The sequence below is a fragment of the Carcharodon carcharias genome, chromosome 22 (genome assembly GCF_017639515.1).
Source record: "Carcharodon carcharias isolate sCarCar2 chromosome 22, sCarCar2.pri, whole genome shotgun sequence".
Taxonomy (NCBI): Eukaryota; Metazoa; Chordata; class Chondrichthyes; order Lamniformes; family Lamnidae; genus Carcharodon; species Carcharodon carcharias.
Window position 1 is genome coordinate 46,442,132 of NC_054488.1, and position 12,935 is coordinate 46,455,066.

At 41.9% G+C, this 12,935-nt stretch overlaps 1 protein-coding gene across 1 annotated transcript in view; it reads right to left on the minus strand.

Moving 5' to 3' along the window:
* Positions 1-1,027: 1,027 nt before the first annotated feature.
* The window catches only part of sirt7 (sirtuin 7), a 34,262-nt gene continuing 22,354 nt past the window's right edge, over positions 1,028-12,935 (minus strand). Inside the window, exons 7-10 of the mRNA XM_041217126.1 lie at positions 12,398-12,634; positions 11,301-11,381; positions 6,782-6,888; positions 1,028-4,540 (exon numbers count right to left, since the gene is read on the minus strand). Of these exons, the coding sequence (XP_041073060.1) occupies positions 4,372-4,540; positions 6,782-6,888; positions 11,301-11,381; positions 12,398-12,634 (594 nt within the window). The 3' untranslated portion in view covers positions 1,028-4,371. The remainder of the gene's footprint in view (positions 4,541-6,781; positions 6,889-11,300; positions 11,382-12,397; positions 12,635-12,935) is intronic.

Genomic DNA, 12,935 nt, shown 5'->3' on the forward strand with positions numbered 1-12,935 from the left:
CTATCTGGCTTTATTGTTATTCAATTTTTCATTAGCAGTTTCGTACAACTGAGTCGCTGTCTCGGCCATTTCAGAAGGCAGTTAAGAGTCAATAGCATTGTTGTGGGTCTGGATTCACATATAGGCCAGACTGAGTAAGAATGGCAGATTTCTTCTTCTTGAAGGATATTAGTGAACCAGATGTTTTTTTAGAACAATTTGGCAGTTTCATGATTATTACTGAGACTAACATTTGATTCCAGATTTATTAATCGAATTCAAATTCCTGCAGTTGCCATGATTTGAACTCGTACCTCCAGAGTATTAGTCCAGTCTGACATTCAAGGTTGTGGACAGCAGCTGGACAGAGTTAAATGATGTAGCTGTGGGACATTTTTCCTTGATTTCTGGTGGAGATTGGGCTACATCTTTAAAAAAAAGTTACCCTCAGGAGATCAAAGAGGTGCAGGCCACATTAGGGTCAATAGCACACGGTCCATGGAAACAGCAAGCTTAGTGGTCCAAATGGCCATTTCTCATCCAACACTGTTTATGCCCCTCATAGTCTATTGTTCTCATCAGTTTCAACCAATTACCACCATTTAAAATTCCACAACTGATGGGAGAAAATTTTCCTATAAATACCTTTTATCTTCTCTAGATTGTTATGAATAATTTATTTTCACCCATTGTATTGTCTGTGGTTCTGCATCCTGGTATTATGCTGAGAGCACAGATCAATTCTTACTGACATCTTTATAGCTACTATTAATGCCAGTTATATAAGTTAATCAGGAGGAGAGACTAAAGCAAGGCCCATGTTGGGAACCTTGCCAAAAATCAATCCCATCAGGAAGCTCAATTTCTACAGCTCACTATCTAGGTCTAGGAAGTAGTCAGGTTTGATTAACTACCTCTGGAAAAAGATTCACATCATTACACAAAATGGCATAAATATCACTATCAGGCAGCAGATTCCACAGCTTGGGTAGAATTTTTACTGGTGATAACACAACTAATTTACACTGAACAATAAGAATGCAGGCTCTCCATTTAGGACCGTTTATTTAAAAAATAATTACAGTTCTGTTGTAATACGATTGACAACTTATATCAAATAAAGTGCAACCACAGATGGGTTGTTCTATACAAGTGATCATCAATTTTATGCTTGTTCATCTTCCAGTAACATGAAGGCGATTTCTCACTTCTGTAACATGAAATGCTATTATGTAAAGTTCTATCTGGGACTCCATAGACACACAGCACACAAAAATATTAACCCTGTAAGTGTAACAGGCATATGTGAGACAATTACATGACTAGTGACACACAAGTAGAGAACAACCCAGGTGTTAAATTTACAACCACATGTTTGAACCTCACTATTTTTTACATGTTTAAAAGCATAGGCTGATGTTGCTGGAAAGCTGAACAATTTTCTTGTTTACATCACATAACATTACAAAACATTAAGAATAGTTGAAAGAAGGCATAAGACAGTGTTCAGGATTTTAAAATTATAAGTCAGTCCAAGCCCTGTGCTCACAAATCTGTCAATTTTGCTTTTTTTTATTTTGACCCTGAAAAGCCATCCCTGGGCTTAATTCACTCAGCATTATTAGATGTAAGAATGAGTTTAGTGACTGCAGAATGTTTTAAGCTTACAAACAGAAAAAAACCCAGGCTCAGTCAGATAAAAACAGCAGCATCTTTTAACAAAATATACATTCTCACACTCATACACTGCCAGGAATCTGCCACTTAATCTGATAGTGACACACAATGCGCTTATTCACTTCCAGGATACCGCCACTCAATCTGTCCATCCAATGTCAGGATACTATCACTGAATCCACTGCTTTTACTTCAGATTTCCAGTATTTTACTTTTGTTTTACCATTTAATCAATTCATTCACTTTTAGGATACTAACAGTCAATTCGTTCATTAACTGTCAGAATATGAACACGCAGTCTATTTTACAACTAAAAAAATACCCGTTTTTATACATGTCCTTACATGGTTTTGGTGTTAAAACTATTTAAGTTGTATTAAAAACAAGCCACAACATTCAGTGTTGTCTCAAGGCTGGCAGATTGATCCTGAAACACAGCACACTTTTTTTCATTCTCTGATTTAGAACAAAGGAGGTCTTGTGGCGCAGGGGGAGCATCCCTTCCTCTGGGCCATAAGCTCTGGGTTCAAGTACCACTTCAGGACTTGATGGTCACTGAAGGTGCATTTATAATGTCGTCAAACAGGTTGATTATCAGCGTTATGCCTGAAGGCAGGCAGAAAAGAGCAGGATGGTTCTAGGTCAGCCATGCTGCAGAAAACAACGGCTAACCACTGTAGTACTTTGCTAAGCATAATCGTGGACCAATCCAATGGAAGTCCATGGTCACCAACACCCTCTTAGGGCATGGTACCTGAAGGAGGAACAAGACGATTCAGAACAGAATGAAATAAGCTAGAAAGCTGAGAAAGACCTTTGGGAACAAACCCAGTTAATGACATAATGACATTGTACTCCAGGCAATCACATAGTTGGACTCTAGGATAAATACCAGAACTTTCACAGCAGCTGCCAGTCCTTTTGCATGTATGCAAAGTAATTGAAGTATTGGCACTCTTGACTTTCCCGAGAACAAATGAACTATTTCATTAAAGAGTCCATCTTTCACATTTAGAACTATGCTCCAATGTCAGCAAATTGCATAACTATAAAATGTTTTGAACATTTGTACAAGGATTATACTTTTCCCTGATAGGAAACTATCTACATTCAATATTACATTAAAACTTCAGCTGATTAATAGGTGGAGCTCTACATGTTGCAATATGTATAATCCATATTGTTTACAGCCAGACAGTGTTTTGGGTACATTAGGAAACTGCAAAGCAGAGGAAATGAAGGATTATATTAGGGTGGGATTGTTTCAGGATCAATCCATCGATAGCCTAGCTTGCAGCATTACAATAAACTGTAAAGCAACATATTAGAGGGCTCCAACAATGAGCAAGAGTAGTAAATCTAGAAAAGCAACCAATCATTAGAAAAATCCCTGTGTAGAAGAGGTGGTTTTGAAAATTCTTCAAGAAGTAGTCCAAATATGCAATATAAGTAAACAAAGACATACAAATGGCATTGTAAATTGAATATTTCCTAGTGCAAAATATACTCAAAAGCTTTATTTTCTTCTGTGGTTTCTCTAACTTTTTCAAAATTTAAGTTAAATCTTTCAGAGCACCAGCAGAGCTACAGACAGGCTTATCTGCTTTGATGCCATTACTGAAGATGGAAAGTGGCTGAGAATCACTGCTCTGCAGACAAAATTGAAATTTTAAAAATTGAAATTTGGCACAAGCAAATGCATTTACAAAAGCTATTTCAGCACACAGCTACTGTTTCTGTGTTTAACGTCAACATTTGATATCACTGGAACTGGTTTGCATTTTCTTAAGAATCAAGTAGCTGATTTAACAGGAAGTCACAAATCAAGGTTGGTGAGAGACTTTTTTCAAATTACCTGCTCTATTAAAGGAAAGGTTACAGAAATAGGTCTAGAATTTCCACTTGGGCTACCCTGGCTTGTGGGCATAATTTGAATGGCTTGCACTGGAAAATTATTTGCAAACCTCACTTGTTCCACACTTGTCTCCAGCACTTTCTACTGGGCATTGAATGGAGGTCATTTTCAACTTCAGAAGGGGAGGAAAACTTGTGACAATTGTCTGTTCTCTTGTCTTGTATTTTCATTGCAGGAAACCAAGGGCAGAGTGCATTAAGCAGTAGTGTAAGCATACACAGAATGTGTACCTTGAAACTAAACTTGCCCAAAAATAGATGTGAAAGATCAACTGTTTTAACTTTGCATTGTTTCACTTTCCATACTGCAATAAATGTAGATGCACCAGGGAGGTACTGCTTTATTACTGGTAGCAGGTGGACCCAAATCATATTCAGTTGCCTGTCAATGCCTTTTGGCCAAAGTACTTCAACTCTCCCTGTTTGCTGTACCTCTTACAGAACCTTTAGTGGCCAAACCTCAGATGTCGCGTGATTTTAAACCAGGTAGCCCACTAAGTTTCAACTGTTTGAAACTTAGCAGCCCAATTAATACTGTGGCACCCTGAGGGCTCGCATTAACAGACTAGTTCAAATCACAAGCCAGGATGGGTGTTCTCGAACAACCTAAGATGCAAAATGGAACTCCTAGTCATGCAGCCAGCACACAGTCTACTGAATCAGCAGTATGCAGTATTGGCATCAGGGTTTGCAGAAATCTGGCATTAGCTCTGCTCCTTCCCCAAGGAACGGAGGTTGTATGAGGAAGGAGGGAAAATTAAAATCAGAAAAATGTAAACAATGACAATCAGCGTTCCCAGTTTAGATTTTCTTCTTTCTTCTGCCTTTTGCACAACCTTTTCCATACCAACCGCCAGAGACAGCGGAACCCACGCTTCCTGGACTGTCCTTGGTTAGTAGTTTGCGGCTATGACTGTCTTCTTCACCTGGTCTCAGCTGAGTGGCTAGGCTGAAAATAGGATCTTTGGACCTTGATGAGAATCAGGCATCACAGTGAAAGTCATTTTGAGATATTAATGGATAAAGATTTTGCAATCTATTCTCAGCAACTATACTTCACCAACAAAAGATTATAAAAACCAAAATAAAAACAGAAAATGCTGGAAATACTCAGAAAAAAGCCACCCGCCTCCCTGATAGCTCAATTGTAAAGACAGGGTGTAAGACCATAAGACATAGGAGCAGAAATTAGGCCATTCGAACCATCGAGTCTGCTCCGCCATTCAATCATGCCTGATAAGTTTCTCAACCCCATTCTCCCGCCTTCTCCCTGTAACCTTTGATCCCCTTACCAGTCAAGAACCTTTCTATCTCAGTTTTAAATACACTCAATGACCTGGCCTCCACAGCCTTCTGTGGCAATGAATTCCAAAGATTCACCACTTTCTGGCTAAAGAAGTTTCTCCTCATCTCTGTTCTAAAAGATCTTCCCTTTACCCTGAGGTTGTGCCCTCAGGTCCTAGTCTCTCCTACTAATGGAAACATCTTCCCCACGTCCACTCTATCCAGGCCTTTCAGTATTCTGTAAGTTTCAATCAGATCCCCTCTTATCCTTCTAAACTCCATCGAGTATAGACCCAGAGTCCTCAAACTTTCCTCATATGTTAAGCCTTTCGTTCCTGGGATCGTTCTCGTGAACCTCCCCTGGACCCTCTCCAGGGCCAGAACATCCTTTCTGAGATATGGGGCCCAAAATTGCTCACAATATTCTAAATTGTGTAAATGGGCGATAATGGTCAGCTCTACAATAACTTCATCGCAGGAGCATGGCCACTTGGATGGGGGAACACTGTGAAACGGCAGCCCTTCAGGAATAAATGTCTCCAGCTGAAGAAGTGAGAAACAGGGAGAAAACTGGCAACAAATGAAATTTGGGATGCTTGCATGCGATTGAAAAATAGGAAATCCTACAACCAGTCAATGTTAGTCTTTCCATTACAAGTATAATTTACGAAATTACCTCTTACACCATCTGAAAAATCACAATGGGTTGAATTTTACGGAGATTGAGGGGGGTGTGTGTAGTGCTTGCAGCTCCCCACCACCCGTTACAAAAGTCAGTTTCAAACCAACCAACTTAAAAAATGGCTGCCCCACCAGCAATAACATGCTTTGGGCAGCCCTAAACAAACAGAGGGTGGGACTTCTGCCCCTGGGCGGGAGGAAGTCCCACCCCCCCCAGAACTGCTGGCCAATCTGACTGGCTGGCAGCTCTAGTAGTCCCAGCAGCGCCAGAACAACAGTTCTGGGGATTGGTCACCCTTGGGAGGGGGCGGGGGGATGGGTTTTGGAGGCCGGCAGGGAGGCACAAAGTGGTGAGGGGGGGGGTGGTGGGGGGAGTATCAGCTTGGGGGGAGGGGGGGGGGGGCATGCCCCCAATGCTGACAGGGTACTCCCAAAGGATGTACACCCACTCCCCAACTTCCTGTTTTTTAACCAGCTGTGTTTAAAAAACGGATGTCTATCTCTTGCCCGCTTGCCCACGCCAACCATATTATGGCATGGACAGGGTAATATTTTAGTCAATTTGCTTGTTAACGAGCTCAATTGCCCATTCATTTTTTTTAAAATGGAGGACAGACTGTTCATTTCAGTGCCTGCCCACCTACCATATTATGAGGAACAGGTCAGGGCGGAAGGCGGTGAGGTATTTCATGTGCCCACCATCCCGCTGAAGACAGATCTGTTGTGGGGGGACGACCGTAAAATCCAGTGCAATAGTTTTACATAAAATCTGAAAAAGCTTTCGTATGTGACAGCTAATTGTCACGGAGCCAAAGAGATATTAAAAGGGGTGACTAAAAGCTTGGTCACAGAGGTGGTTTTAAGGAGGGGCTTACAAGGAGCAGACAGGTATAGAGGTTTAGGGAGGCAGTTCCAGAGTTTAGGGTCTAGATGGCTCACATCATGGCCATGACTGGTGAGACAGAATGTCAGTGGGGAGCGGAAACACAGCAGGCCAGAGTTGAAGGAACTTGGACATTACAGCATTGTAAAGCTGGAGAAGGTCATAAAGATAGAAAGGGCCAATGCCAAGAATGGATTTAAAGCAAAGGTCTTTGCAAAAGAAGCAGTTCAATAGTGGAGCTCAGAACAGATCAGAGAGCCAACAGCACAGATTTTGTGGGTGGAAGGTTTTATATGGAGGAAGAGGTTAAATGAGGACTGGAGGGCAGTGGAGAAGCAGCAAGGTGAAATTTCCATCCTATACCTGTCATAGTATGGAATGTCAAGGTGAAGTTCTTCCAATAGCAATTGCATGACATCATCGCATTTTGCATGGATCTTCAGTGTAGCTATATCATCCTTTGGTGTCCACTGCAAAGGATAAGGAGGGAGCAACAAATTACAATTTACATTGATTTACTGACTTTAAAATCAAAAAAAATCCCAAGATGCTGTAAAGTTGTTGGGCAGAATAAAACAGGAAAGAGGTGTTTCTTGGAAAGCAACAGATGGTGCTGTTTGATATGGGAGAGAAGGAGCAAGACAAAGAATGTTAGAAGGGAGTTTTGGACTATGAGGGTGGGGGGGTGGGGGTTGGCAGAGTTGGGGGTAGGGGAAGAGGGTTAGGGCAGGGTGGGGGTTGGCTACTGTCAGTAAAGATACAGTAGAAGGTTAGGGGAATGCACAGTGGACCAGAGTAGGAAGAATGGGACTGTAGACTCAGACATAGCATATGAGAAGATTTCAAAACTAGAAATGAGCAGGACTCTGGAAGAATGTGAAAATTGTGAAGCTAATCCACCGAAAGATAGGAGACAATGGGATTGACAATAACTAGGGTGATAGATAGACAGCTTTTCTTCTGGACAGGATGCAAGTGCTGGAAATTGGATGACTGACTTTATGTAGGGTGGAAGCCAATGGATGATAGGTGTGCTAGAGAAATCTGATAGTGACAAAGGTTTTGATTGATTAGAAATGTGTGGTTTGAAATTCAGCTCAAAGTATAACAGGGCAGTAAAGTTACATATCATCCAAGTCAGCCTGAGTGGGCATTCAAAATAGGAGATAGACCTGGGTCTTCTCTTGATCTTTTCAGTGAGAACAGTCAGCGTGACATTAGTCGTCTCAATTTCTCTGCTCCTCTCACCCATTCTTACCTGTCTCTCTCTGAACTTGCTGCACTCTGTTCTCTCAGGTCCAACCCTTATATTGTCATCAAACCTGCAGACAAGGGCGGTGCTGTTGTTGTCTGGCGCACTGACCTCTACCACGCAGAGGCTGAGCGTCAACTTGCAGACACTTCCTCCTGCCTCCCCCTGGACCATGACCCCACCACTGAACATCAAGCCATTGTTTCCAGGATTGTTACTGACCTCATCTCCTCTGGAGATCTTCCTTCCACAGCTTCCAACCTGATAGTCTCCCAACCTCGGACGGCCCGCTTCTACCTCCTACCCAAAATCCACAAACAGGACTGTCCCGGCAGACCGATTGTGTCAGCCTGTTCCTGTCCTACAGAACACATTTCTTGTTATCTTGACTCCATTCTCTCTCCCCTTGTCCAGTCCCTTCCTACCTACATCCGTGATTCCTCTGACACCCTACATCATATCACAATTTCCAGTTCCCTGGCCCCAACCGCCTCCTCTTCACCATGGACGTCTAACCCCTCTACACCTCCATCCCCCACCGGGATGGTCTGATGGCTCTCCGTTTCTTCCTCGAACAGAGGCCCGAACAATGCCCATCCACCACTACTCTCCACCGTCTGGCTGAACTTGTTCTCACACTGAACAATTTCTCCTTAATCTCCTCTCACTTCCTCCAAATAAAAGGTGTGGCTATGGTTCCCCGCATGGGCCCCAGTTATGCCTGTCTCTTTATGGGGTATGTGGAACATTCCTTGTTCCAGTCCTACTCCGGCCCCCTCCCATAAGTCTTTCTCCGGTACATCGATGATTACTTCAGTGCTGCTTCATGCTCTCGTCTGGACCTGGAAAAACTTATTAATTTTGCTTCCCATCTCCACCCCTCCATCATTTTCACATGGCCCATCTCTGACACTTCCCTTCCCTTCCTTGACCTCTCTGAGTCAATTTCTGGTGTTAGACTGTCCATCAATATTCATTACAAGCCTACCGACTCCCACAGCTACCTCGACTACAGCTCCTCACACCCCGCTTCCTGTAAGGACTCCACCCCATTCTCTCAGTTCCTTCGCCTCCGTCGCATCTGTTCTGATGATGCCACTTTCAACAACAGTTCCTCTGATATGTCTTCCTTCTTCCTTAACCGAGGTTTTCCACCCATGGTGGTTGACAGGGCCCTCGACCGTGTCCGGCCAATCTCCCGCGCATCCACCCTCACACCTTCCTCTCCTTCCCAGAAACATGATAGGGTCCCCCTTGTCCTCACTTATCACCCCACCAGCCTCCATATTCAAAGGATCATCCTCCGCCATTTCCGCCAACTCTAGCATGATGCCACCACCAAACACATCTTCCCTTCACCCCCACCCTGGCGGCATTCTGCAGGGATCGTTCCCTCCGGGACACCCTGGTCCACTCCTCCATCACCCCCTGCACCTCAAACCCCTCCCACACCACCTTCCCATGCAACCGCAGAAAATGCAACACCTGCTCCTTTACTTCCCCTCTCCTCACCGTCCAAGGGCCCAAACACCCCTTTCAAGTGAAGCAGCATTTCACTTGACTTCCCTCAATTTAGTCTACTGCATTCGATACTCCCAATGCGGTTTCCTCTACATTGGAGAGACCAAACGCAGACTGGGTGACTGCTTTGCAGAACACCTTTGGTCTGTCCGCAAACATGACCCAGACCTCCCTGTCGCTTGCCATTTCAACACTCCACCCTGCTCTCATGCCCACGTGTCCGTCCTTGGCCTGCTGCATTGTTCCAGTGAAGCTCAACACAAACTGGAGGAACAGCACCTCATCTTCCGACTAGGCACTTTACAGCCTTCCAGATTGAATATTGAGTTCAAAAATTTTAGATCATGAACTCTGTCCTCCATCCCCACCCCCTTTCCGATCCCCCCTTTTTTTCCAATAACTAATATAGATTTTTCTTTTCCCACCTATTTCCATTATTTTAAAATGTATTTCCATCCACTGTTTCATCTCTACCTTTTAGCCTATTTTGATCCCTTCCCTTCACCCCAGCCCACCCCCACTAGGGCTATCTGTACCTTGCTTGTCCTGCTTTCTACCCTTTATTAGCACATTCCTTAGATAACATCACCACCTTAAACAACTTTGTCCTTTTGCCTATGACATCTTTTGGCTATCTCCAACTATCACTGGCCCTCTATCCAGCTCTAACCCCCCCACCTCTTAAACCAGCTCATATTTCACCTCTTTTCTATTTTTACTTAGATCTGTTGAAGAGTCATACGGACTTGAAACATTAACAATGTTCCTCTCCCCAGATGCTGCCAGACCTGCTGAGTTTTTCCAGGTATTTTTATTTTTGATAGACCTGGGGGACTTGGGCTCCAATTTTGGAGCTGGGGCTGAGTTTCAGTCTTGCCAATGTTGCAAGAGATTCTGACTCATCTACTGAGATTCTGGCTCATCTACTAAATGAAGCTAGACGGAGAGACCAAAAGCACAGTGAAAGATGAGGTATAGGGGTAAATCAGGGTAGGAATCCTCATGCACACCAGAGCGTATGATACAGTTAGCACAACTCTGTGTGCCAATCTACTAGTGGTAACAGCTTTTAAATGTAATCAACAAAATGAAACTTCCTGGTGTAAAAATAAACAGGATTGGATTCAAACATGAATTTATTCTGCTGATTAAAGTGACTATGCTTAATTTACAGAAAGGCAGATCAATCACAAAGCCCACTTCTTCCTCACAAACCAGAGAATTTTACTTTGTCAACTCAACACAAAAAATAGAAACCATCTCAAGGATCCTCAAGAGGAAGTTAGACTCAGCATGTATTAAAGTTAAAATTTTAACTCATTCTGAGGCCCATTAAGTTGATTTTTTTAATCCATTAAAATGCACCACAGGTCATGTCACTTATTGCTGACTGGCTTCATTTCATGTATAACTGGGTGCCAGGTTCCTGGTCTTCTGAGGCTCATTTACAATTTCAAGTATAGCAGCGGACACATAACCAGTCTTAAAACATAAAGCCACTGTCATATAAGCATGTTTTTGAAAAATCGAAGTTGGAAATCACTTTTAAACTCAACTACTCAAAGGGGCATCTAAAGAAAGAGAGATAATACAGCTTAATATAGTATAGGATATGGCACATAATAAAAACAGAAAACGCTGGAAATACTCAGCAGGACTAGAAGCATCTGTAGAGAGAAGCAGAGTTAACAACTCAGGTCTGTGACCTTTCTTGAGTTCTGATGAAAGGTCATTTCAGATTTACATCATCCGCAGTATATTGCTTCTGTGTTATTGTAGGATATGGTACATAGTTGTTATGTTATTGGATAAATAATCCAGGGTTCTGGATTAATAATACAGAAAATGCAAGTTCAAATCCCACCATGATAGTTTGAGGATTTGAATTCCATTTTAACAGTCTAAAAATAAAAAGCTGGTTCCAGTAAACAAAAAAAATTACAATACTTTGGATTGCTAATGTCCTTTATAGGGAAATAAACCAGCTGTCCTTATCCAGTCTGATCTAGATGGCGGACAAGATCCGCAGCAACATAATCAACTGTTAAACTGCTTTGTGCAGTGATGCCTACATCACAAGAATGAATAAAGAAAAAAACTGCTTCTTACCTGTAGATTTACTATGTACAGCTTTGGCCTTTTGTGAGGTACCCTGCTCATGCACCAAAGACATGCATACTTTTTAAGAACCTGCAATAAGAAAAGTGTTGTTTTAAATAAAAATAACTTGATGGAACTTGCTCACATTTTAATATAAGAATTCATGCAGAATAATTCAGATTGGAAGAAAGAGAGAAATGTGAAGATATTTACATAATAAAGAAGCGGTTTCAACAACTATGGGTCAGCGATGTGAACTGGCAGAATGTCCTATCTGCTAAAATCCAAACATGCCCAGCTGAAACCCAATGTACCTGTTCTCCAATTGTTGGAGCAGAATATTTATGGATGTGGATTTGGATGTCTAGTATTGCCCTCACTGAGAGGGTTTGGACACTCAAAGGTTCCAGAGGCTGATGCCCACAGAAATCACAAAGATGGTCAGTGTTGGAAAATTAAAGGTGGTATATGGTGCTATTCTCAGATTCATGTTAAGCATACTGTTGAAGCAGAGTGTTTCAATCTACAGCCAACCTAATCTGGAAATAACTGGTGCCAAAAGTGAGGGCAAAAGATGGAAACGCTTGCAATCCTTAGCAATGATGTTCCTCACTTGGATGAGTGCAAAAAAAAACCGCGTAGGGGAGGATGATCACTTCACTATCTGGGACCAGTGAATAAAAGAATCCTGTACAGTCAAAGTAATGTCGCTGCATCAATACAAAATACAAGACATTGAGCTTTAAGCTTGTTTCCATTTTTTTAACTTTGTTATGTACACTATTACAACCATGCAAGATATTGCTTCTTAGCCTTTAGACATAAAAATTATGAGGAGTGCTGTTCTCAAAGGATTAAATCTTTTAACATGGTATTTCTCCATTTTTAAAAGGTTATTAATTTTGAATTAAATGGAGATTACTGTAGATTCCATAGTCCCTTATTCGTAACTTTACTTATTTTTTATAGCCAACAACATAAGAAATTGCTAGAAATTCTTATCTACACAAAATGTACAATGGGGTGTGGCTTGACTATTTCAAAAGCAACCATGGTCCATTCGTATCCTAAATGACAAAGGAAGTTTCTGGAAAACAATGCTTAACCTTTAAACTGGATCCGAGACAAATGATGACATCAGCTTTCTTGGCTGCCTCAGCTGCTCCTTTCCAGTTCAGTGGCTGCTCCAGTGTTCCCTTTTCCCCAAAGTGCACAATTGTGTCTCGCAGTTCACCGCCACACTTGTGGCACTTTCTTCCAGTATTGTGTCTGTGTAGTGATGTGCGTTCAGTAACATCAAACAGACGAATGTATTCTCGGTTAGGAGAGCAAAATGTGCAAACCTGCGAGAAGCATATCACCATAATGAAGTGAAATGTTGACAGTAATTAATCATTATCTGTATTGATATCAGGGAGAAAAAAACCCATTCTAAATATATATATATATATATATATAAAAATATATATATATAAAAAAAACACTTAAAATAACCTGGCCACTGATTTACAGAAGGACTTATAGTTCTGTGAAAGCCTTAGTGTGGAAAAGTGCCTGGCCTCTGCTTGGTAACTGCTCACAGTGGCAGGTTTGAAATCAAGAACTCACCACAAGTTATTTCATCACAAGTTATTTCACAATGCA